This window comes from Corapipo altera, unplaced genomic scaffold (genome assembly GCF_003945725.1).
Source record: "Corapipo altera isolate COAL_440 unplaced genomic scaffold, ASM394572v1 58, whole genome shotgun sequence".
Lineage (NCBI taxonomy): Eukaryota > Metazoa > Chordata > Aves > Passeriformes > Pipridae > Corapipo > Corapipo altera.
The window spans coordinates 4,172,410-4,198,372 of NW_020884898.1; the positions used below are offsets into that span (position 1 = coordinate 4,172,410).

General features: G+C 37.6%; 2 protein-coding genes across 4 annotated transcripts in view; one reads left to right on the plus strand and one right to left on the minus strand.

Moving 5' to 3' along the window:
* The window catches only part of LTN1 (listerin E3 ubiquitin protein ligase 1), a 38,909-nt gene extending 14,657 nt beyond the window's left edge, over positions 1-24,252 (plus strand). The window contains exons 14-31 of one of the 2 annotated variants that reach the window (XR_003528542.1): positions 783-936; positions 1,207-1,357; positions 2,057-2,258; positions 3,183-3,342; positions 3,511-3,615; positions 3,876-4,018; positions 5,882-6,017; positions 7,124-7,268; positions 8,758-8,971; positions 9,247-9,484; positions 10,322-10,396; positions 11,287-11,473; positions 11,910-12,081; positions 13,373-13,587; positions 14,098-14,292; positions 14,934-15,101; positions 15,629-15,849; positions 24,235-24,252. Coding sequence is in view for 1 of the 2 variants with exons in the window: in XM_027648702.1 (XP_027504503.1) it covers positions 783-936; positions 1,207-1,357; positions 2,057-2,258; positions 3,183-3,342; positions 3,511-3,615; positions 3,876-4,018; positions 5,882-6,017; positions 7,124-7,268; positions 8,758-8,971; positions 9,247-9,484; positions 10,322-10,396; positions 11,287-11,473; positions 11,910-12,081; positions 13,373-13,587; positions 14,098-14,292; positions 14,934-15,101; positions 15,629-15,691 (2,723 nt within the window). In the remaining variant the exon portion in view is untranslated. Of the gene's footprint in view, positions 1-782; positions 937-1,206; positions 1,358-2,056; positions 2,259-3,182; positions 3,343-3,510; positions 3,616-3,875; positions 4,019-5,881; positions 6,018-7,123; positions 7,269-8,757; positions 8,972-9,246; positions 9,485-10,321; positions 10,397-11,286; positions 11,474-11,909; positions 12,082-13,372; positions 13,588-14,097; positions 14,293-14,933; positions 15,102-15,628; positions 16,696-24,234 lie in introns of those variants that run through there. The other variant, XM_027648702.1, reaches the window with a different exon arrangement.
* N6AMT1 (N-6 adenine-specific DNA methyltransferase 1) lies at positions 19,876-25,039 on the minus strand. 2 transcript variants are annotated; one of them, XM_027648713.1, is made up of 6 exons: positions 24,881-25,039; positions 23,740-23,829; positions 22,983-23,073; positions 21,836-21,919; positions 21,013-21,154; positions 19,876-20,317 (listed from the first exon to the last, which is right to left on the minus strand). In XM_027648713.1, the coding sequence occupies exons 1-6, from the start codon at positions 25,021-25,023 to the stop codon at positions 20,211-20,213; spliced, it is 657 nt and encodes a 218-aa protein (XP_027504514.1). In that variant the 5' UTR covers positions 25,024-25,039; the 3' UTR covers positions 19,876-20,210. The 2 variants fall into 2 exon arrangements, with proteins under 2 accessions (XP_027504514.1, XP_027504513.1); XM_027648712.1 differs by having other exon boundaries at positions 21,836-21,940.
* Positions 25,040-25,963: the final 924 nt, after the last annotated feature.

A 25,963-nucleotide genomic window follows, 5' to 3' on the forward strand; every position in this document is an offset into this window, starting at 1 on the left:
CTTTACAAGGATTTTTAAACTTCTTTGATGTTAACTTTGAGGCTGTGATATTGCACACTTTTCGGAGTGTTATGTAAGTTATTTAAAGTCTATGAAATACAAGAAATGAGCATTTTTTTTGTTCATTTTGTAGTGTAGGGATTCTATGAAAAAATGTGTGCAATCACTTCAGACACATGTATTTATTCTGAAACCATTTGTATTGGTTAAGTTGCCCAGACAAATTGTGATCCATACCTCTCTCTTTAGCAGCATCTCATGTTCAGACTGAGATCCTGATTTATATTCTTTGAAGGCGGAATTTGAGAGTGATAAATTTGTACATGCATTTACTGACATCAACACAAATAAATACAATGTTTCAAAGTTGTCACAGAAATGAAGTACTAGCTTGAGAACCACTGTTGCTTTGCAAATGACTATTGATGCTGTGAATGTTCAGTATTTCAGTAAAAAGATCTGGTTTTGAAGACCATGTGGACATATTGTAGTAGACAACAGGAACATCACTTATTCTCCATTAAATTAAATTTTACCTGTGTGTGTCATAGTTAATTTAAAATTGCTCTGCAACAAGAGAGCTGTATATTTGCCCTTGATACTTTTTCCATGTAACCACATAGAAAAGAGAACTGTTTTCCTTCTCAAGGACCTTTAGACATGCTGTCCATGTAGATTTACATGCTGTAGGCTGTAGATTGCAATTAGAGTTTACCTGTTTGTGGTGGTCTTCTTGTCCATTTGTTATTGTTTTGTTTTCTTTTTTCTTTTCCCTACAATAGATTTACTTGTATGCAAATTAAAACACACTTGGATGTCTGGTGTAAATTCACTTGTGCATCAGCTTCAGAGCACACACAAACAGAGTACCTTTTTGCTTAAAGCTGCACTGTGGGTCAAGAATCAAATTCAGTCTTCCTCTTTGGATGTTAAAAGGTAATTGGGATGCACATGTCTGCTTCATAATATGTTGTTCTCTAAAACAAACTAAGATCAGTGCTATACTATTTTTTATTTAATGGTCATTTGTATTGCTGAGACACTTTTCAGCGTGTTGAAGGTCGTGTGCAGAGCAGAAAACCACCACTGGTACAACAGGTATAGAGCATTGGTACAACATATAGAGCACTGTATCAGTGTAGAATATGCAGCTTGCTTTTACTGGAGAGTGCCAAACTTGTTTGCAGTGTTTTCTCCTTTTCTCAGTCTTCAGACATTGATCTCTGCAGTTAGTGATTTGTTGTCGAAGCTCATGGAAGCTGATGGACAATCTGGATACCTTGTGAGGGCTTTTGTTGAGCATATCACACCGAACAAAACGGAGTGGGGGAAGTTGCATGAGTCTTTGTCTACTGAGGTATGGAAATGATAATGTGCTTGTATGGGGTAGCCAATCTTTCCTCAAGCCTCTCTCCCTTAGGGTAGTAAGCATTCTTTCTTCTGACGTGGCACTGCAGTTATGAATACTCGTATGTCTGTGCAGAGGTTCTTTTCAGCCTCTGTCCGTGAAAAGGACAAAATCTCTCTGTTTATGGATACATTCCAGTACTACTGTAGAAAATCAAAATTACCCTTTTCTTACCCTTGCTTAAAAATTCTGGAGGTTTTTCTGACAAAATGTACGTTGTGAAGATGTACTTTAATTCTTCAAAAAGATTAATTTTGTGAAAGATGCCAATATCTGCAGAGGAACATGGTGTGCTGACTATCAACAAAATGCTGACATACATATAGTAAAGAGTGGGGAAGGACATAAATTTCCTATCCAACCACCCATCTTCAGTAAACCTAGTATTTTTTGTAAAATATGTAGAATTCTAAAGAAACATATTTGTTTCTGAAGCAGCAAGGCAGTTTCAAATTACTGCTGTGCATTTAGGTTTTTTAATATGCTGGAACGGGTCATCCTCACTATTGTGCTTTTGCTGTCAATTTATATGTTTCGTGGTTATTTTTTAGTAATTCTGAATTTTCAAGATTAAAGAGATCATAGCTCTTCTGTGCATTATTAAAATGCCAGTTATTTGTTCAGACTCTTTTTATGCACATATTACAGTGGATACACAAACCTCTTTTGGAAGGAAGGCTTAGTATGAATTGTGAACCTCTGGGATCAAGTGTCAAGCTGTGTGACACAAGTAAACTTCCAGGCCATTTGTGTACTTCAGCCTTATTAAGTAAAATGGTTCTTCTTGTATTGGAAAATGCTGCAGTCCATGGAAATGATGATGCTGAAAGAAAGAAAATTGACGATATAAGTAAGTTACAATGGTAAAACTTAAAGGAATTTTATTTTATAGTAGTTGTAACCTGGATTGATAATTAGAAATGCATAGTTAAAGACTGGCATATAGGTATGAGAAATTATCCTTTTACCTTTTGTTGTTCGTTTGTTTTGTTTTGTTTTGTTTTTTTTCTTCAGGTCTCCTTTAAAAGTGTAAGTATGTATAAGTGTAGTGTTTATATCCTTGGGACCTTTTTTGATTATATACATCCTACCTCAACAGAACTTTCAACTGGGAGATGTTTCAATTTAAAATGAGCTTCAGATTTGTTCATTGCCAAAACACACAGTGCATTGGCATGAGTGGTCAATAGGAACTGTATCCGTGCCCTGAGGGTTTAGCCATAATGTAAATATAGCTTGAGGCAGCAATTTTTCTTAATTCCACCAGGTGGAATGTAGTTTCTTTTTATTTTTAGAGTGCTCAAATAAAATTAACAATTCTATCTCCAAAAATCTCACCATGATGAGAAGTGTAATTGCTTGGTGTGGGTCTTTGTAAGCTAATGAAGGAACCACATGCTAGCTCTTGTCATCAAATTTTGTTTGGTTTTCTTCTGGACTTACGTCTTGCTTGTCTTGTCTGCAAGAAGTATATGTCAAAAAAAGGAGGAGAATAGAGAGGAGTTGTAATTCGTGTCGTGCTTGCTTGATTTGCTTTAAAATTTCTTGAATATCTAGAACAGATTACTGTAGCTTTTTGTTTTCTTGTATTTTATGGTACAATGCTAAATATCCAGTTCATGCTCTTAAGCACCTGAGATTGTGATATAATACTTTTAATGCATTAAAAACATATTAAAAAAAACCCAACAAAAACTTAACTTGAAACATCTTGCTTATGCACTGAATATATTCAGCAGTCATTTGTAAACAACAGTTTCTGTTGTTTAATTAGTTGCAGAACTGTTGTACTCCTTACAATGGATTGAAGAATTAGAGAATCCTCCTTCCCTGCTTCTGGAATATCTTCATATGTTAGAAGAGATGCACATCACATACAAGAAGTTCAGTACACTAAGTAATACAGCTAGCCTTCAGCAAACTATATTTGATAGGTGAGTACAAGTAAAACAACTCTTAACTTTGTCTTCACATTTGTGTTGTATAGAGTATTAAGTACCACTATATTTCCTTCTCTGTGTTGAATCAAACTTCATCCAAATGCTTTTGTGGTGCTCTGAGCATCTGTATATATTAACCAGGGTCTTTCCTCTTCTTTGAAGATCAGAGGAACATGGAAGACTGTGGTCCTTAACCATGGCTAAAGTGATCCGTGCAGAAAACACTGTATCCTGGGAGAGGAGAGAACTTTTTAAGACAACAGAAGGGTATCTTAATACTGCTGCCTATAAACTTTCAGTTTGTTGTGAATGTTGATAATGTTAAATAATCCTTATTCTGACAAATGACTACTGAGGACTGAAAATCAAGTGATATATGTGTGTGGCATATGAAAGTGAGACTGCGTTTTAGTGTGTGGGATTAGTTACATCAGAGGATATTAGATCATTATGAAACAATTTACATTTTATTTTCTAGTTAAATTTTTTGGTTCATTTAATTCTTGATGTTTTGCTTGTATTAATAGGTTTCTGCCATTAACAGAGGGCAGATTGCATACACTTCAGTGTTTATCACCTTTCTTAATTGAGGAAGAAAAGAGAGAACTTGTCTTCCACTGTGTGGCTAAACTTATGACATGCACACAGACAGATCTTTCCAGCACTGATGGTGAGTATGTTCTTACCTCCCTCAGTCTAGTTCATTAGAATTTAAGAACACTATTTTGTAATAATGTTTGCTTTTGGGTAAAATGCTTTAACTATAATAATATTATTTTTTCTAGAAAGAAATGTTTTCTCAGTTGCATATTTCTTTCAGCCTTGTTCAGAAAGTATAAGCTATACTACTTGGTACAAAATTGGAACTAAAGGATTTAGGCTGAATTGTTAAAAGCATTTTGATATTGTTGTACTTCTTGTGTGGTCTATCTTATTTAAACACATCTGTAAATATCAAAGTTTTCAGTTAAGCATTTAGGCTTTACACAGTATGCAAAAATATTACTATTGTCAGCTGGCAGTGTTATCATTGTCTTCAGATGCTTTGGCAAGAACTCTTTCACCGTTTACATACAATTTTTGAGTAGTTCCTCCAGTGCATGGCATCCAGTGTGCTCAGTCACAACTGCTCTGCATACACCTACAGCAGCTGTGGAAAAATGATTTAAGAGGTGATTGAGATGTTGCTTTGAATATACCCACTTAATTTGGGTCTATATTTTCACACACTTGTTACTTTTCAAGAAAATTATTTAGAAATGGTCACACACATTTATGAATTAGATGTAATTTAAAAGTACTTTCTATTTTTTCACAGTACTGCTTTTGTATGTTTTTGCACATACTGTTATTGATCAGTCTGTATAAAAACTGAAATATAGGTTTTGTCTTTTTTAACAGGACTGTGCTTCCTTAAATTGAAAAAACACCCTATCTTTGGTGACTTTAAACTGTGTATATCTGTCTCTTGGCAGTGTCCTCAGGATTTCAGATGAATTCATCAAATGGATGTCCTTAAAGTGTGAAAATTATCAGTGTTAGTGTCATGCAGCAATTGAGAAGAATCTTAAAAATCCTTCTGCTATGGTAGTTTCGCTAACTCTTACTCTTTGAACTTAGTTAAGCCTTCTTGGCTTTCTAAGTGAACCAGTGAGGCAAAAATTGTGTCTGTGAAACTCTAAACAGAAGAAAGTGGGAAAAAGAATCCTCACTCCTCACGTGCTGTGGAGTGCTCCTATTTGTAATCTGCATTTCCTTTCTGCTGCTTCACAGTTTTCTAGGGATTCCTGAGCAGACCACATATATCCAAATTCACATTAAATGGGACATAGGCTGTTGGCTTACCATTCCAATGGTCTTTTTCTTTTCAAGTCAGAAAAGTGCTGGTAAAGTTGTTGTAAATTGTTGCTCAGCTGTTAAGTGAAGCAGGGGTTTGGTTGGTTGGTTTTGCTGTGCCTTTGTGGTACTTTGCCTTATTTGTCATCGTGTTTGTAGGAAACGTTCATTTTCTCCAAGAAATCTAGATAAATCTAGATAAGTTTTTCTTAAGGATGGAAAACAGTACTATTGCAACAGTAGTACTTCACTCTGAAAGTAAAAATTAACATTCCAACTAGAACTCCAATTAACACGCCATTAATACTAGAATTCACAACTCGCAGCTGCATTTCCTTCACTATCTGTCCAAATTATTGCTTAGCATACTACATTTTTAGTAACACAAAGAGTTTTCAATCTTAGCAGGTATTTTTCCTTTTTGTTAATTGTATAAACTATCAATTAATCTTCTAGAAGGTGGTTTGTGTTTTTTGTTGGTTTTTTTTTAAAGTTTGGGTTGGATATAGTATTTCTGATTTAACAATGGCATCTGTGGATTACATGTTTAAAGAAGAAAGCTTAGGTATTATCCAAACTGTCTTATGAGGTTAATGTTACATTCAAATAAAATGATTCAGTCATTTGACACACATTTTAACATTTGTTTTGTCTTGATAATTAAGACTATTGAAAATGTATTTTTACTGTATTATAGGAGCATTTGGGTGTCTTTCCATTTTGAACTCCTGCCTGAATGATAGAAGTGTTGATTGTGATCATCTACTACCTGGAATACTGAAAATCATAATATCTTGGAAAAATGATAATGAGGACAGCTTTCTCTTTAGCTGGTGGGTGCAACGTGGAGATAACTTGGCTTTTTTTCATTTCTAAGACAAGCGTTTAAAAATATGGGCTAGTTATTAACTCAGACAAAATCAATTTGTACATTACAACTGCCATCCACTGTTCTATTATTAGATATTTAAACTTTTGTAGAACTGCATTCCTTGGTTTCATATACCTGTCTTTAGGTATTTAATAACTCATACTGCAGAAAATTACCTGGATGGTTGAAGACTGGGAAACTAAGGAGTTATTTAAATGCACCTAGATGTCAACTGTTTTCAAAAGCATTTAGAACTGACCAACTTTTGTAAGTGTTGCTGGATATCAGTTCTAAATTCTGATTGTTTATTTCAGTAGCAGGAAGAAAACCTGGATACCAGACTTAGATGTCTGTCTTTTAAAATTCTGGACCCAAAAATATAACTTGAAAAGCTTCCAGCAAGGAGTGAAGATATACTAACATTCATTTGTCTTGACTATAGTGAGAAAAATCCTGGCAACAAAGTCTCAGAATAATCATAGAACCATAGAGTGGCCTGGGTTGGAAGGCACCGTAAAGCTCATCTCATTCCATGCTGCTGCCAGAGGCAGGGACACCTTCCACTGCACCAGGTTGCTCTCAGAGCTCCATCCAACCTGGCTTTGAAAACTTCCAGGGATGGGGCAGCCACAGCCTCTCTGGGCAACCTGTGCCAAGGCCTCACCCATATCTAATCTAAGCTGATAATGTACAATATTTGGACACTTATAATGTACAGTATTTGAAGACTTGAGGGCTTATATTATTTTCTTAAATGATTAACTTAAAATTATTATTTTCCTTGCATTGATTTAATTGAAATTGCTAAATTTCATAAGTTATGTAAATATATTACTCGAGCGAATGTGTAAATTTTAGAAATTTAGGAATCTGTAATTTAGGAATCTTATGTAGTCTTGGCAGCTAATGTAGCACTCGGCCTTTGATAGACAGAGTATCAAAAGCACATAGGGCAAAGTGTGGTGGTGCCAGACTAATTTGTCATGAGAGGAGGAGTGAAGGCAAGAATATAGATACTCATGTCTGCAACATGAAGGTACATAAGCTTTGGCTGTATTTTTATTACAGCAGCCTGAAAGAAACAAGTGCTCAGTTGCTTGGTTTGAACATTGAGATGATCCGCTACTTTCCCTTGTTGCTGAAGTATTCCACAGCTCCTTTGGCTGATAATGAGTGGGACTTCATCATGTGCTCCATGCTGGCTTGGTTAGAGGTAATGTGAAAGCATCCTCACTTTTGATGTGGTTATCTTTTTTGATCATTCCCTGCATATGGCAGGGACACTTGTAATCTCAGTTTAACAAAAATTTGACACAACGTTAAAAAGAATTTAGCATGAAGTGTGTGTGTTGGGCTTTGACAAAGGTCATGTGTAGTTTGAAAGCTATACTCTCCTGTTTCTTACTGTATATGGAGATGAAATCAGCTCAATCTTCAAGTAATATGATATCTAATAATGTCATTGGTAATTGGAGAATAATTTTGAAATATGTCTGTTCATAGAATCATAGAATGGATCTTGTTGGAAGAGACCTCAGAGATCATCAAGTCCAACCCTTGATCCAACACCGCCGTGGTTACTAGACCATGGCACTAAGTGCCACATCCAGTCTCATCTTAAAAACCTCCAGGGATGGTGAATCCACCACCTCCCTGGGCAGCCCATTCCGATGTCTGATTATGCTCTGTGTAAAAAATTTTTTCCTAATATCCAACCTAAACCTGTCCTGGCAGAGCTTAAGAGCGTACCCTCTTGTCCCACTGCTGGTTGCCTGGGAGAAGAGACCGATGCCCACCTGGCTACGACAGCTGTTGTAGATCTCTGTGTTGAAAAGTAATATTCCTTTAAGACCAAAGTCTAACATGATACATAAAAATTAACTGAATAAAAAAGCAGTATCTGCATTTCAATGTCTAACTAATCACATGAAGTATCAAAATTATATTCTAGCGCTGCTAGGAAACAGGTCAGTGGTGAGCTGACTACTTCCTGATTAAGCAAATAAAGATACAGGATCTCTCACTCTGTTATTGTGCACTTAGAAGGGCAGGCTGGAAACTTCCATGTGACCATTCTTGCATGTGCCTCAAAACTATCTTTTTTTTAAATTTAAAAAACAAATAACAAACTTTGTGAAAATCTTGTGTAGGCTAAGTGCTTGGGAATATTTTTAATTTATAATGATATTCCTTTTTGGGGGAACTAGTAAGAACAAAAATAAAAAAAAAGAAGAAATGTTGGGGGAAAAGAAATGTTCTTCTAACAGCCACTTCAATAATTTCTAGTTTTTAATAGCATGTTGTCAATTCCCTTTTGCAATTTGGAAATGCAAATATGATATTGGTAAAGCTTTTATGTTTGAGAGAGAATAGATCAGTTTTGTCTCACTGGACTGCACAGGTGCTCCAGGTGTGGTACATTCCTGTTTGAATTTTCTTTCTGTCATTATAAAGAAGGTTATATAATGGAAGCAATACAGGATTCTAAATGTTGGTGAGACTTTGAAATTAATTTCACGAAGTCTTACTAGAGCATAATTTACATTTTTAAACACAGCCCGCCACCCCAAATAATTTTCTAATGGTCCTTGCAATTGAATCTTCTTTGAACTTATTTATTCTGGTGTAGACAGGGAATGTGAAGCATACTTTAAAGCAAATTTATGGTTAAGAAATCTTTCTCTTTGTTTATTTCCTCCTAGACAACAAGTGAAAACCGTTCCCTTTATCATGTCCCGCTTGTGCAGATTTTTGCTTGTGTTAGTTGTGACTTGGCATCTGCCCTTAGTGCTTACTTTGAAGCTGCAGCTCCTGAAACTACTGAAAATCTCCCTAAGAACTTGATCAGTGAATGGAAAGAATTCTTTTCTGAGGGAATTCACAATTTGCTGTTACCTTTGTTGGTGAAAATCACAGGCAAGTATATGGCAAAGAGGGCAATAGCCAGGCTGTTCTGAAATAGAACTGAATGGGCTGTATTTTTGAATTTATAGGAATATTATGTCAATATAGTTTATAAAAACTCAGATTTTTTTAACATTTACATGCTAATTAGGAAAGTAATTGCACTTAACCTACTGATTCTTAAGATTAGATGGGTGCTGCTAAGTGCAGTTTGAGTTATTCCTTGCGATGCTTGTTTGTGATGTCATCCACACGTTTTGCATCACGGCTTGTCTTGTTTTATATAGGAGAAACCAAAAATGCATCAGAAGGTTCTTTTCAGAACTCTGTGTTAATATCTTTGGGTGAAGCTCTGACTTACATATCGAAGGACCAGTTGTTAAACCATAAACTGCCACCGAAGTTTGTTGCAGGCCAGAAAACAAATCTTCCAGATAAACTCCAGACTCTACTGAATACATTGTCTCCATTGTTGCTTTTTCGGGCTCGACCTGTACAGATTTCTGTCTACCACATGCTGTATAAGTAAGAATCAACAGATTTCGCACTTCCTTCACCTCTCACCCCACCCTTTATTTTTTAAATGTGCTGTAGAACGTGCACTTGTAGCTGCATGTTTAGCAAAACCATGTTCCATTATGGGTGAAAATTCTTAACTGGGCAATTTGTGTTCTATACTGGAGAACATTATATAAATGCTAAATTATATGAACATTATATGAATGCTAAATTTAATTGTAAAAGCAGACTTAATATATACTGAGAAATTTTACTGCAGTACATGAAGATACAATTTTATTTTCTGTATCATAGTTAGATAGATATCAGTATCATAATTATAGAGCTATTTATTTTTACCCCCAAACGAATCCTAAAATGTAAACTGAAGTGTTCCAGGTTTGACTGGCATCTGACATGATCATTAAATAGTATGACCTTTTTATTTTCACTAATTTAGATAAGGCATTAAGAAAGTGAAAAATAATAGGTAGTATTCTTGTGAACTTCTTGGATATCTCTAATACCTAAAGAGAGAATACAGAATTTGAAAAATAGTATGTGCAATAGCTTTATTCTGATAGAGAATTTTATTTTATTTTAGCATGTCTCAGGAAATGTAAGAGATCTGGAAAAGAACTGAGCAAGGCTACGTGCTCATTCATGTCACTCATGAACCATCTTTGCAATGGTGACATGTCTCTTAAAGATTCTGTGTTGTTGTTAAGGAATAATTGCCATTATTTTATTGCCTTTCAGTAATATTGGCATCGATAAGCAAAGAACTACACATCACATATATTAAAATAATTTATTGAAAATTATTTAAAAATTAAATATGATTTTCTTTCCATATTTCTATAGATTAATGCCTGAATTGCCTAAATTTGATGACGAAAATCTCAAATCCTATGGTGACGAAGAGGAGGAACTGGCATTGTGGGTATTTTTTCCCTCATTTTTTTGAGACTTGTTTTCCGTATTTTTAAAATGTGTTCTAAGATTGAAATATGCAGTAGAGTAGTCATCTGTCAGAAGTAGTTAAAAGAAAAAAATTACATGGTTATGACAATAGCGTCATAAATATTTAAAATATTCAATATAATTGGTTAAATCTGTCTTTGCTAAAACTGGAGACAGTATTTACAATTTTTTTTTAGGTAAAGTTAGTAGACTAAGTGCCATATATATGCTTTATATTGGAAAATCTTGACAGCTTTTTACTTTTATTCAGAATGTGTCCATCCGCACAGGTAACTTCAGTTATTTGAAACTCCAAAATCAACCTAAGTGTTTTATACAGCTTGAATGCAATAAAATCTATGGTTTGAAGAGGGAGTACTGTGACTGGTTAAAATTCGTTTTATAACCTCAGCCCAATGATTAATACCTTTCCTAACTGTGGAGCTGCAAAAGGCTTTTTAATCCAAACCCAACACTGACTAGGAGATCCATTGTTCAGTTGCTCCTTTGTTGGTGTGATAAGAAAGCAAGCAAAGCAGCTATCCATGATGTAGGTTAAATCATCTCAGCCATAGACCCCTTCCAGATTAAGCAATCAGCATTCAGTTTACATTTGTCTTGTAAGAAGGTAAAAACACCAATTAAAAAATCCCGATATAGTACTGGTGTGTGAATTTGAAAGTAAATTTCCCTGTAATAAAAGGCCCCTTTTTATGTTCTGCATGCTTGGCTACCATGCTTGGCTTTACTACCATGACATGCTTGGCTTTACTACCATGACTTTCTAGGAAGGCTATGAACATAAATTCAGTTAATGCTGTGCTCAAGATTGGAGTTTACTATTCCAGATAACATTTTTTCCGTAGATCACCTCCAGCAGCTCTTATGTCTATCCTGGCCACTCAAGAACTCTTGCTAGAAAACATCCTGGAATGCATTCCAGTTGGAGAATTTGCAGTTATTCAGCCCCTGAGTGATGAGTTCTGCCTTGTTCTGGGATATCTTCTCACTTGGAAGTTAACATTAGCTTTCTTCAAAGCAGCTTCTTCTCAGGTATACGTTCAGTCTTTTCATTTTAACTGAATTTCTTAAACTACTTATTTAGTTTGAATCTTGAAGTTTCATCCAGCCTTGTTATTAATTATGTAATCCTACCTCTTGTTTTTGTGGAATTAGTGAAATTCTGAAAGCATCCCTGGACTTAGATTTCTGCACTGCTATAGTTGAGGGTGGTAATCTTAAGAGGAATGAAGAATTAAGATTCATTAATAGATGATTCTTCCTTGTGTTTTCAAACAAGCTTGCTACATATTATGATCTTCTAATCATTCGAAATGGTGCAGAGAACTAAATCGCTCTTCTGAACACTTGTTCTGAATCACAGTCTTGCTTTTCCTCCCTGCAAGGACATATTTGTATCATTTACAGAATAAGCTATATTTATAAAGTGTGTTTTGTATTTTTTGTGTATTTTTTTTAATGGTACCAGCTGCGAGTTCTCTACTCACAATACCTTAGAAGAACTAAAAGCTTGAATAAACTGCTTTATCACTTGTTCAGGCTTATGCCTGAAAACCCTGTCTTTTCTGGACCAACTTCAGAAGTTTCAAATAAGGACACAAAAACCTTCTTTACTGAAGAGCTTCATTTAGATGTTAAAGGTTAGTAAAAATTGTATTTGTGTATTTGAGAGAGCTGTTATATTGCAGAAGTTTAAATATGTTTTTTTTGCTTAAAAATACTTATTTAGAAAATCTTACCTATAAAACGGGTACACAGAGAGACAAATACATACATATGTTTAGAAATCTTTGGCTAACACTCCCCATTTGAAACTTTATCAAAGTTGAAATGTTGATCAGAAAAATCAAGGACAACAAAAAACAGGAATAATACATTGCTACTATTGAAATCTGAATGTAAAGATTCCAAAACACTAAAAATGTATGATCTATTCTGGGACCATTGCTTTTAGATATATCTTTTTAATGCTAAATATAATTTCCATTTTTTCTTGTATTTCAATATATAAATACAAAAAGTTAAAAAATATTTTAATATATATATTTTAAATGTTTGAGACACTGTTGTTTTTTTCATGCTGTTCTGAAGACCCAGTTAATCAATGATGATGAAAGAAGATACACTGCTTTTTTTTAGCTGAGAAACATGAAAAAGGCTATTAGTTTTTAAAGTTACTTCATTGAAGTTTTTATTTTATATACATGTGTAGGTATAAGCAAAGAAACTGAGTTTCCATTTCTTAATTTTTGCTTGAACATCACTATGGTGCAGAACAATTTATCTGGATGAGAATTAAGAAAGAATTACTAACATGACAACCCAAGGGAAAGATTTCCCTTATCTCATCATAGAATCAGTAAGGTGGAAAAGACCTCCAAGATCATCCAAGTTCAACCTTTGATCAAACACCACCGTGCCCACTAAACCGTATCACTAAGTGCCCTGTCTGCTTGTTTTTTGAACATGTCCAGGGATGGTGACTCCACCACTTCCCTGGGCCGCCTGTTCCAATGCTCAAACACTCTTTCAGTGAAGAATTTTTTCCTAATATCAATCTGAACCTCTTGAGGCCATTTCTATGCATGAACACTGCAAACCTCAGCTGTTCTCCAAACATCTTATTGCTTGTTCGCTCCAAAGTGAGCATTTTGTAATTTCTATAATATAAAATTATTCTTGACTTATGATAGTCCACATGTGAATTTTGAGGTGTGAAGTATTAAGCTAAGAAACAAAGAAACCACCCTAGGGAAGAACAGCTGAGTCAAACAAGCCCTCAGAGCAGCAACAATAGGAACATGTATGTGAAATTCTGGTTACCACAGTTCTTTTGAGATCATAATTTCTGTATGTGGTGTGGAGGCACCAACGTCCATGACTAACATGTTAAGAGTATTTCAGCATCCTTTCTTTCCCTCCCCGGGACAGGAGTGCTGTCATCCCAGATTCCGCACTTGGCCTGCTCCGTGTACCACATAACGCTGAAAGACTTGCCGGCCATGGTCAGGCTTTGGTGGAATAGCTGTGAAAAACGTGTCTTCAATGTTGTAGATAAATTTACAAGCAAATATGTCAGCAGCGTCCTTTCTTCCCAGGAAATCTCTTCTGTTCAGACCAGCACACAGTTGTTTAATGGCATGACGGTTAGTGAGACTTTTTGCCCTTTCTTTTTATTTACTTCAGTTTTTCGCAAACATTTTAAGAAATCTGACTTCTCATAACCAGCCTGTGGTTCTGAGTGTTTGATATGATTGCATTTTTGTTGCTCTAAATGACTGATGAAACATAGTTTTGCTTGGTATCAGTGTATTAAATTGATGTTTATTAATATTCTGTTTAGGAAAAAAATGAAAGAATGGGTTTCAGGATGTTGGAGAAGTTGAGGAAGTGGAAGATAACTGTTATAAATATACTACTTTTTGCTTTTTAAACAAAATGGATCCCATCAGTAGATTGGAAAATGGGTGGTAATTTCCTTTTAGTTTGCCAAGATATAAGTAGATTTTTGTTTTCTTTGAGAAAAATGTTTACCTGGTCTAAGAAAATTATTTAATGTGTACAGTAATGTATTTATAGTTTATATTATATATGTATAAAGACTAGAGAAGGTGAGTATCTCTGGAGTTTTTTTAATATGTGCATTTTTTTCATAGGTAAAAGCTCGGTCTGCAGCACGAGAAGTCATTGCTACCTATTCAGTTGATGATATCTTTATTGAACTAATAATACAGCTTCCACCAAACTACCCACTGGGATCCATAACAGTTGAGAGTGGAAAGAGGGTTGGTGTGGCTGTTCAGCAGTGGCGTAATTGGATGCTACAGTTAAGCACATACCTTACACATCAGGTGGGTTTAAAGAAAGCTCCTAGTTTTGAAAAGTTAAAAGTCCATATAATAGAAAAATATTCCTGGTAGTGCAATATTGTATAGATCTGGATAATGGATCTCATCAGTTGATCACAAAGCACTTCATAGGATTCAGGTCACTCTTACCATCTGCTTTTTTCCAGATGCTTAAACAGAGGTAAAATGATCAGCCTGCTAAGTCCTGTTAAATCCATAGCCTGAGTTGAAAATTCACTCTTAAAACACAGACCACTGTTTGCCCCACGTGGCAATGCCATCTCAGCTATAATTTGAAAAAAAACCCAAACAAACAACACCAAAAAAAAAATCAAACCCGAAAACCCTGTCCATGAAATTCTCTAAAAGACTGGTGGTTGCTGAAGTTGCATCATCTGTGGTTTAACAAAGCAGCTATTGAAAATTTTAAAATCCCCTTTTAAGTCCTCCTAAATGCATTCTACCTCTGTGATGAATACTCACATTTCTGTAGATTAGACTATCGTAAGTTACTCACTGCATGTATTGCACATAATTTCAGATTATAAAGCCTTCAGGCTTTGTTTTCTTCATGTGTTGATGAATAATAGTTATAATAGTCCGAAGGAATTCTACAGTATTAGCAGCTCTTTTTCCTCTGCTAGAATGGAAGTATTATGGAAGGCTTATCCTTGTGGAAAAATAACGTTGATAAACGTTTTGAAGGCGTTGAAGATTGCATGATCTGCTTTTCAGTCATTCATGGTTCCAACTATTCTCTTCCCAAAAAAGCTTGCAGAACATGCAAGAAAAAGTTCCATTCAGCTTGCTTGGTAAGTACCTTGACTAAATCTTTTTAAATAGGTAAAATATCCTGGAATCATAGAGCACTTTGGGTTGGAAGGGACCTTATAGCTCATCTAGTTCCAACCCCCCTGCCATAGGCAGGGACACTTCCACTAGACCAGGTTGCCCAGAACCTCATCCAACCTGGCTATCCATATAGTTTAAAGCATCTAGTTTAAACTTCTAGTGTAGTACCATCAATTTTCCACTTTGTCATTGGAGTATCTGGGATTAACTGAACTCATAAATTATCTCTGGATTTTGTACTAAGACATAAGGGCATGTAATGAGAGGGGCTGCTACAGAGTGTGTGTGTAATATGTGTATATACAAATACATACATATATATACACATGCATACATGCACAAGTGGAAAGGGTTTTTTTTTTTTTAAAGTATAGTTAATGTTTTGGTAGTTACATTCATTGGCAAATAATGATTATTATTGATGTACAGCGTTCCTGATATTCAGCTTGCATTTGTATATCAAACAGCTGCCTTTCTCTTTTTTCAGTACAAATGGTTCACATCCAGCAACAAATCCACGTGTCCACTCTGTCGAGAGACATTCTTCTGAAATAAAACTGTCTTTCTCCTTTCTGGGAGCTAAATAACACGAAGAGCAGGCGATAAACTGTGTGTTGAAAGAAGCTAACTCCTTGGAAATAATGTCAGTTACTTTAAATTCTTCACCAGTGGAATATGACACATATTTACCTCTGGACTGTTGTTTTTGTAAGTTTGAAGATTCTTCTTTGATATAAAGAAATAGATAACAATAATTTATTTTAATTGGTATATTTTTAAGATATGTTAAAAATTTCAGAAATAATGCAGAGTTATGTCTGAAAAAGTGGTGTTTAAGCCACAGCATAGTTGATTAAAACCTCTTATTTTAGGCATATTCTAACATGGTGTTATGTAATTAACCCAGATCATACCTCTTAATATAATAGGTGAATATAAAAGAGGTGGTATAAAGACTTGATTTTTGATTATGATGCATTCATAATAGTCCCTCTTATGGAGGAAAAAAAATGTTGTTGCTGTTAGACATTAAGGCATGAAACTCAGTGATAATCTTCTGTTAAAGCATAAAATTTAAACACAGCCTGTTCTAAATTAACATGTTTATAAACTGAAGTTTCCCTTTAACAGTTTCTTTTTCCCAAAACTCCTCAGCCATCCAGCAGCCTAAAAACATGAAAACTCAGAAGCCCAACTAAGTAGAGAGAGCACAATCATTCCTGCATGACAATGAATAACACCATCTATTTATTGCTGATTGGCTTCTAAAGAGAAGGCATACACACTTATCAATCTTTGTTTATCTTCATTAGCTGGCAAATTAGCTATAGCTGAATGTCCACTGTACTTCCACTGTCCTATAATAATAAGGACTCTTAAGTGAATATACGGATGTATCTGAATTTAATAGCTTTCAACTGTACATTTTTTCATGCCTTCTTTTTTTTAACAGCGGTAGCATACTAACATATTCCAACCTGGATGATATTTGTGGTGCATTTCTTTGAAAAGTCAGTAAAAGGGGGGAATAAATAAATTTTGTCAATCTCTGTAGTTTCTGGATTGCTGTCTCTTCCTTTGTGTGATAAACTTTCAGGCATTAATAGTATAAATTTTAGGTTCTGTATGCTTTCTCAAAGTTGGTCACTTTTGAAGTGACAGCTCTAGAAATGATTTTAGCTGTTGATAACTGAAGTCTATATTTTTAACAGGTAAGACTGGGCTTCCAGAGGAGAAATTCCTTGACATGTTTTTTGAGTAAGAGAGAATGGAAAGGATTTAACACTGGTATTGAAAAGGTCTAACTGAAAAGACAGAGTAGGTAGAGCTGTATTGTTTCATAGTTATTGATGCTAAAACTCCAGGATTGTCTCAGTTGCATCACTTTGGTTATTCTATTTACAAGGTCAGTAACTGACTTGAAGGCCAGTTGGGGTTAACCAGGTAATGCTTGAAAAGAGCCACATGAAACTCTTCTAGCAGACCTTAACAAATGCTAAGTGTACATACACACATCTGTAGATGGCAAATTTCAAAATTAAAAAAAAGTGACCTGTTGTGTCACCAGTTCCCACTCTTCACCAGGATGATGGGAGCATAACAGGGATCACCTCTGGCAGAACTCACCTATGTTCTCATTTGGAGTGCATTTTGAGAAGTCCTTCCACCAAAGCTGCAGCAGACCAACTGGAGCCAGGAGAACTGCCTCATGAATTATTTAAGTGGATGCATGTATTTCCTTTTCCAAATAGCCAGTTGTTAGACAGTTCAGTGCAATCATTCTTTTGTTCAAAGCATGTTGTTTTATTACACTTTCTGTTCTGATTTTTATTATTCTGTACTTTATAACTTAAAACTGCACACACTGTTGAGTGTTGGGATCTAATGTGCTGGATGACTGCTCTCTTTTTATCTTTGATTACCTATTTTAAAACTAATTCTTTAGTGATAACTAAAATCTAGACAGTTTAATTAAAACTTCCTTTTGTTAAACACGTAGCTTAATTCTATTGAATGTTTTGATTGCATCTTAAAATCTTCTGATTAGCCAAAGGGGTCAACACGGTAAAACTTGTAGAAGGGTCTATGGCTGTGACAGCATTTTGGTTCATTCAAACAGCCCTGTGCCTATAACATCAAATCCCATGATTCTACAGAAAGACAAAATTGTGCATAAAACCTCTTCTAACAGTTTTGTAAGGGGAAACTGAAGCAAAAAAAAAAAAGTGTGGCTTTGCTAAGGTCTGTCATTGAGTCAAAAAGGTTCTAGAAGTAGGAAGCAGGCAAATTGCAATATAGCTTCTCAGAAGTGACTAGTTGGTCACTACAAAATCAAAACTTTGCTTAAAATCTTCAGTGTGGAAACACTTCACATCACGTATGGCACAAAGTTTCTCTTAACAAGTTATTCAGAAGGTAAACCAAAAGTCCTGAGTCAAGCCTCACTTTGGTCAATGAAATGCAATTTTTTTTTAGCCTCAGTAGTTTCAAGAACTGTAATTTCTAGTGTGTCGTATAAATGTTAAGCAACACCTTTATCATGACTGCATCTTCCTTCTAAACCCTCTTGTTGTGTTTTTGTGTTCACATTCACGTTCATTCATATAAAAACAAATGGACAGAAAAGTTACTGAAGGGAGCTGTTAGCTGTGCTTGAATTGTTGAATTGACTTGCAGCCTTGTTCTTCAGTGGCCTGCTAAGCTGGGGAATGGCAGCTCTCAAGAGTGTAAAACAATCACCACTGCACATTTCCCACAATTCAGTTCTTTTTTCTATGTTCTTCAGGACGGTTTAAGGAATAATTTTTATGCCAGACTGGCCTAAGTTGACTTTTGACTTCTATGAGCTTCTTTGCAGTCAGATACCTCAAGTGGCATAGAAAGGCATGTTTGCTGCTAACAGCACCTCCACTTTAGCCTGTCTAAACCCTCCTTTTTTCAATTTCCTGGAGAAGTTTTTTTTAGGTCGCTGCAGAGGAAAGCTCTCCATTGGGGTCTGTTGGTCAGGAAATACCTTCCTATTTTGGATAGTGATTTTGAGAAAGGACTTTTATTCCACTTCTCTACTTCCTTACAGTCATTGTGTTCAGTTACCCAGGAACTAGCCTTTTTAACTGCATGCTTTTTTCCTCCTTAATACCTTCTCATGGATGACTACTCTTCATCTAGATTACTCCATAGTAGTATCCTCCTCGTAAAATGGCATAAAAGGGAGCACAATCACCATGTTACTGCCCAGAAGACTTCAGGAAAGGAATAGCATGCCTTGAATCATAGAATTAAGGTTGAAAAGACCTTTAAGATCATGAAGTCCAACCAACCTACCACCACTTCCGTGTTCACTATTAAACCATGTCCTCAAGTGCTATATCCACATGTTTTTTGAACATTTCCAGGGATGGTGACTCCACATTTCCTTGGAAGCCTATTCCAAAGCTTGACAACTCTCTGTGTGAATTTGTTTTTTTTTTAATACCTAATCTAAACCTCCCCTGGCACAACTTGAGGCTTTTTCCTCTCATCCTGTCACTTATTACCTGGGAGAAGAGGCCAACCCACACCTGGGTGCAACCTCCCTTCAGTGAGTGGTAGAGTGACAAGGTGTCCCCTGAGCCTCCTGTTCTCCAGGCTAAACTCCCCCAGCTCCCTCAGCTGCTCATCAGTCTTGTCCTCCAGACCCTTCCCCAGCTCCCCTGCTCTTCTCTGGATACGCTTCAGCACCTCAACATTCTTCCTGAACTAAGGGGCCCAAAACTGAATCCAGGATTTGAGGTGTGGCCTCACCAGTGCCCAGCACAGGGGGACAATCACTGCCCTGGTCCTGCTGGCCACACTATTGCTGACACAGGCCAGGATGCCACTGGGCCTCTTGGCCACCTGGGCACACACTGGATCATGTTCAGCCACTGTCAGCCTGCACCCCCAGGTTCTTTTCTGCTGGGAAGCTTTCCAGTCACTCTGCCCCCAGCCTGTAGCACTGCAGGGGGTTGTGGTGACCCAAGGGCAGGACCTGGCACAGGAAAGACACTTGCTTCACCTTTCTGTTCAGAAGTGCACCATTTCCTTCTGACAGAAACAAACTTGCTCATTGTGCCTTAGACCTGTAAAGGTGCCTGATACTACATCAAAAGGAGCACCACTGATTCAAAGTATTCCTTTAAACCCAGCATAGCTACAAACTAGCTATAAAAAGAGGAGGAATTACAGCAAGTACATTATTATAACAAGACACAGTGACAAATATACAAATACTTATTTATAGAGGAAAAAGCCTTTGGTGCTTAAGTGCAAATGCAGCAGGGTGGGTTACTTCATGGTTCCTTCACAACTGCCCTGCAGATAGCCAGAGGATAACTGTATCTCTGCCAGCAGACAACAGCTGGTTCACATCCAGAATAAATATAAATACAGAGTCTTGATCAGTCTCACTGCAGTAATCAGGAAGTGAGAATACACCTCGAGAAGGTCAAAATCTTGGTTTAAAAATTATTTGACAACTTCAGTGTTCAGCTGACAACTAGATGTTCAACCTTCTGCACACCTACTACCTGGAAGGTGCAGAGGAATTATCAAGACTTCCTAAATTTGAGGATAGTCAGCTTCTCTTGTCCTGCTTGCCTGGAAAGTACTTGTATGCCTTCTAAGCCACTTTTCTTCATTGTTTCCAGAATTTCATCTGTAATTGAAAGTTCAGTGTTTACAACTGAATTAGAAACTGGTTATAAAGTATCTGTCAAACATAAATTGTAAAGCAAAGATTGTAAACTATGTCCTCTTATTCTTTCAGACAGTAATTTTTATGCAAAATAATCTCCCACCAAGAATAAAGCTTACAATTTACTACCCAAAGTTCAGTATTTTGCTATTAATAAAAAAAGAAAAATTCTGTATGAAGCTAAACTGTAGGAGAAAGAAAAAAGGAGATTTTGCAGCATCATCTCCCAAAAGCTGCGTAATAAATCAGGTGTGAAGAATAATCTTTCTTCTTAAAATTACTTGATAACTTGTAGCCATTAGCATTAGATCAGAAGAAACAAGCCCAAATCTTTTCCCTACACCTTTAAAATGAAAGATGTCACATTTCTAGCTAGGGACTTCTGCCTTTTAAGTTAACACCACCATTCCCTTCCATGAGAAAGGATTGGCCTGGCTTTGTTAATTAGTTCAGAAGATTTACAGTCACCTCTCAGACTTGGAACTGAACTCTTGCAGAGCTGCTGGGGTCCTACATACTACCATTTTCCAAATTAGCTTGGGGAGGTCTTAGTTTTGATAAATTTGCTTGTATTTTTGGCCTAGCTGTGATCAGTATTTTGATTAAAAGTGTTAAAACTGGTTTGGCACATTTAAATGTCCAAGGACAGTGATCACCTGGATTATTTTCTTTAATTGTGACCAAGTAGAATAATCCTCCTGGTGAAAGTAGGTCTGGTACTAATGGGAAAACTCTATCCATTACCTCTCTGCCCTGTTTACCACCAGCCCAGGATACCTCTATTCCATGGCCTTTTACCTAGGAAGAATGAAAACAAAGACTGTCATAACACAGAATGCTAGAATTGTCACTGGTACTTGTAAGAGAAACATCACTATAATCTCTACCTTTAGGTGTCTGCCATTAGAAGTCTGACAATTCTGATTCAGCAGGTTAGTTTATGCAGCAAATTACTTCAAGACTACTTTCTACAGGATGAACATACTATTTTGTTTCAAGTTCTATTCTTAAACTGAATTAAAAAGAGCTACATTGTCACATACTTTGTATGTGTTTTCTTGTAATGTTTTATGAGCTTGTTTGCCAGGTCAAAGGTGGTCAGAAAACCCCTGAAGTGTTTATGGGTCAAATCCTGAGAGTAGGAGTCTGCAGAAGCAGAGGATTTTTATTCTGCAGGAAACAAATGCATTTTCAGTTGAAAGTCTTCTATAAGAATTCCTTAGCATGCCTAACAGAAGTCCTGCATGGTTTATTCTTGATGGAGGAAGCAGGTATTGAGAAGCAGCAGCTAGCAATCCTTATTTCCACGTAGAGTTTATAGGGAACTCCAGCATTTTCACTAAATCAGTGCTGGTTCTACAACATCCTTTACTATTTCAAAAAACCCTTGCAGTTTTCATAGCAGGGTCTTTTTGATTTGCTGTCTCTCCTCTGACAGTAGAAATACTATTTTTATTGTGTATTTCAAATTTTTCTTACCTCTTCAGAAGGTGTTACCACATATGGTGGATTAAACAGCAGCAGATCAACCTTCCCATTTAATCTTGGAGACAATCCTTTGACCTGTAGATGAAGTTGATGATTCTTTTGTGTGGGGTTTTTATTTTGAAACATGAAGAATGCAAATATTTTGTAAAAATACAGTTACGTAATGCTGGATATTCTAAGCATTTCATCCTGACTCAGGAACACTAACCTTTACTTTCTATGTGCAAGAGAAGCATCAAGAAGAAGTACCCAGGCAGAGCAGAACAATTTCAATAGTCTTACCATTATGTCATGCATATGTTGTAGAAAAGCAAGAGACATGTGTAGACACAGGGGTAGTACTTTATTCTTGTTCAGTTCAGAATTTAAGTTAGATATAAAAGAATGTTGAGTTTATCACTGGTTAACATTTGTTAGCCAAAATGACTGATCTGTGACAACTGCAGTTCAGTTCTCAGGTATGAGCAGTTGTGCATCCATTTTAAATCCCATTTATTGTTGCCTATCTACATCATCTTTTGTAAACATACATATTCAGGGTTAAAAGATGAGAAAAAGTAGGTTTTCTCCATATCAAATTTTGTAAGAAACTAAAAGTAACAATATACACAGGTCCTAATTAAATCAGAAAAGGCTGAGAACTAAGAACTGTATAGCTTTAGAGGAAGGGGATCCATGCTTTTAAAAAGAAGGTTTGTTCTAGGCTCTTTAGTTACTTTTCAGAATCAGGGCAACAAAGATGATTACAGGTCTGGAGCATCTCTCTTATGAGAAGAGACTGCAGGAGCTGGGCCTACTTAGTCTGTGGAAAAGACTGGGGGGGGGGGGGAAATCTCATTAATGCATATAAATATCTCAAAGATGGGTGCCAAGAGGATGGTGCCAGACTCTTTTCAGTGGTGCCCAACAACAAAACAAGGAGTAATGACCATAAACTAAAACACAGCAAGTTCCACCTCAACATGAGGAAGAACACTTGGAACAGGCTGTCCAGGGAGGTCATGGATTCTCCCTCTCTGGAGACATTCAAAATCCACCTGGACATGTTCTTAACTACTGTGTGATTCCGTGATCTCTAATAAGTATTAAAAAAATTACAAAAACTATAAAGAAGATATTATTGAAACATCTATCTTACCAAGTCAGTAATGACTGGCTGAAGGTGAACATTGTTAAGCCGAGCTGTCTCCTGTGTACAGTAAGCTGCCATGGGGTTGATATCTGTACATCTAAAAGCAAAATATTACTAAGTGTAAGTTATAGGCTACCGTACATGGAAGTTTAACCCTATGAACCACGTGCTAATTTATGTACTCTCAAAGAAAATATCCATTTCAGCACCCTTTACTTTGCAAGTAAATAGCAAAAAACACCTAGTAAAATACACACATTGTATTAGCAGCTAAACCACTCAATGCTACACTGTAAGGTTTAATGGCTGTCTGAAAGCTGAAGTGTAGGATTTCCACTTGAACACTAGCTCTGCATAAATATATATATTCATACAAGTCTCTAATAAAGTTCAGTTACTGCCAATACCCAAGTAACTAATCTCATGAGACCACAGGAAGACTAGTCAGTGGGTAAAATTTAAGATTCAACCCAGCAAACACAAGTGTAGGCATGGAAAAATGGAATTGTAGTCACAGCACTACTTAATTACAGAACCTGAAGTTAATAGTTCAGCACCTGTTGTGGTGCATCCCCTTTTGCCCTCAGTCCACATCTCAGAAATGCTCAACAGGCTTTCTTTTTGCTTTAATTTCCTTAGCTGTAGAATTGAGCTAATATTTCTTTGTAAACAGTTTTTAAAATGGGAAAATGAGAAATATATATGTGAGGGCTAAGCATTCTTTATTATTGCATGCAACAGTTTAAATGCTGTTATTGCTTACATGTACAGTGCACTGGATCCAAGAATGGAAGAAGCCAGAAATGTTGAAACCACACCAGATCCAGATCCTATTTCAAGGCAGATCTCAACTCTAAAGAGAGAAAACTCTGGATGACTTTTATTTGTAACATATAAGAGCATCACAACAGACACAGAATTAGTCAAGACAGTGTTATAAAACATGCTGTCCTTCTCCCAGACGTGCTAAAGTCATAGAATATCACAGAATATCCTGAGTTGGAAGGGACCCACAAGGATCATCAATTCCAGCTCCTGAACTTGCTGGTCACATGGCCCTCAATGCTCACATTATGTCACCTCTCCCACAGTGGCTTCCAGGCCTCCTGGTGCCCATATGGATGATTCCTGGTGATCACAAGCCACTTCTGGAAACACATATGTTTTCTCCTATGCCTAACATGAAAGTTTCTGTTAACTATGTAATCTCAACAGTACAAGCTACATTTCTACAGCATTTATTGTACATTTATTGCAGCGAGGCTGAACTCCAACAAAAATTATGAAAGATCACTGTGAAGCCACTCAAAGAGAGCAGGGCTCAAATGCATGGCATCGTAGAATATTCTGAGCTGGAAGGGACTCACAAGGATCATCAAAGTCCAACTCCTGCCCCCGTGCAGGACACCCCAAGAGTAACACCATGTGCCTGAGAGCGTCGTCCAAACCCTCCCTGAACTCTGTCAGGCTTGGAGCTGTGACCACTTCCCTGGGGAGCCTTTTCCAGTGCCCAACCACCCTCTGGGTGAACAATGTTTTCCTGATATCCAACTTCAGTCTTCCCTGACACAGCTTCATGCCGTTCCCTCGGGGCTTGTCACTGGTAAACAGAGAGCAAAGATCAGTGTCTGTCCCCCCACTTCCCCTCACGAGGGAAGCTATGGGGTCTGCCCTCAGTATGCTCTTCTCCGGGCTGAACAAGTCCAGTGACCTCAGCCGCTCCTCGTATGGCCCCTCTAGACCCTTCACCATCTTCGCAGCCCTCCTCTGGATACTGACAGCTTTACGACCCGACTGATACTGTGGCGCCCAGTCCCTCTGTGACAGCAATCCCTCAGCAGATAAACCCCCTCCTCGGGTGCCTGGTGGCCGATGCCGGTCCCGCCCCTCCGCTCCGCCCCTACCGAGCCTCCCGCAGGCGGCCCGCGTCCTGCTCCAGCGCATCCAGCAGCAGGAAGGTGTCCTCGGCCGGCTCGTACACGTCGCGGAATGGCCCCCGCGGGCCCATGTGTCCGTACCGCGGGGTGGGCAGCGCCGGCCCCGCCATGGCGGCACCTCCGGCGCGGGGGGGAAGGGGCGGGCCGGGGGAGGGAACTGCGCGGGCCAGGCCTGCGGCGGGCGGGGCGGCATCGCTGCCATCCCACCGAGCCGGGATTAAACACCCTCGGTGTGCGCGGCCGTCCCGCCGCGGGTGTCCGTGAGTGCTGATGTGAGAGAGCCCTGCTGGTGTTGCTCGTAATTTTGGTGTCCGCTTCACAGATTGTGTTTCCACCGTGAGAACTACCGCAGGGAGTCAGCGTGAACACCGAATGAAAGAGGTGCTGAGGGAAGTTCTCGAAGCACACGGGGGAAACCCTTACATTGATACTCAACTTAAACGAAGCTCTATTTTCCACTTATAAAATACTATGTTTCTGTGATTTTTAGTCAACGACACCTCACCGCATGCTTATGTACCAACCCTGTGAACTTCAGAGTCATAGAATCACAGAATGGTTTGGGTTGGAAGGTACCTTAAAGATCATCTAGTTCCAACCCCCCTGCCATGGGCAGGGACACCTTCCACTAGACCAGGTTGCTCAGAGCCCCATCCAAACTGGCCTTAAACACTTCCAGGGATGGGGCAGCCACAGCTTCTCTGGGCAACCTGTTCCCTCGTCTCATCACACTCACACTAAAAGAATTTCATCCTAGTATCCAATCTAAACCTACTCTCTTTCAGTTTGAAGTCTTAACCCCTTTTCACTACATGCCCCTGTAAGTAGTCTCTCTCCATCTTTCTTCTACGTTCTTCGGGTACTGGAAGACCTCAATTAGGTCACCCTGAAACCTTCTCTTTTCTAGGCTGAACAATCCCGATTCTCTCAGCCTTTCTTCATAGGAGAGGTGCTCACTCCAATCATCCTGGTGTCCTCTTCTGAACTTGCTCCAACATGTCAATGTCTTTCCTGTGCTCGGGACCCCAGAGATGGACGCAGTACTCTAAC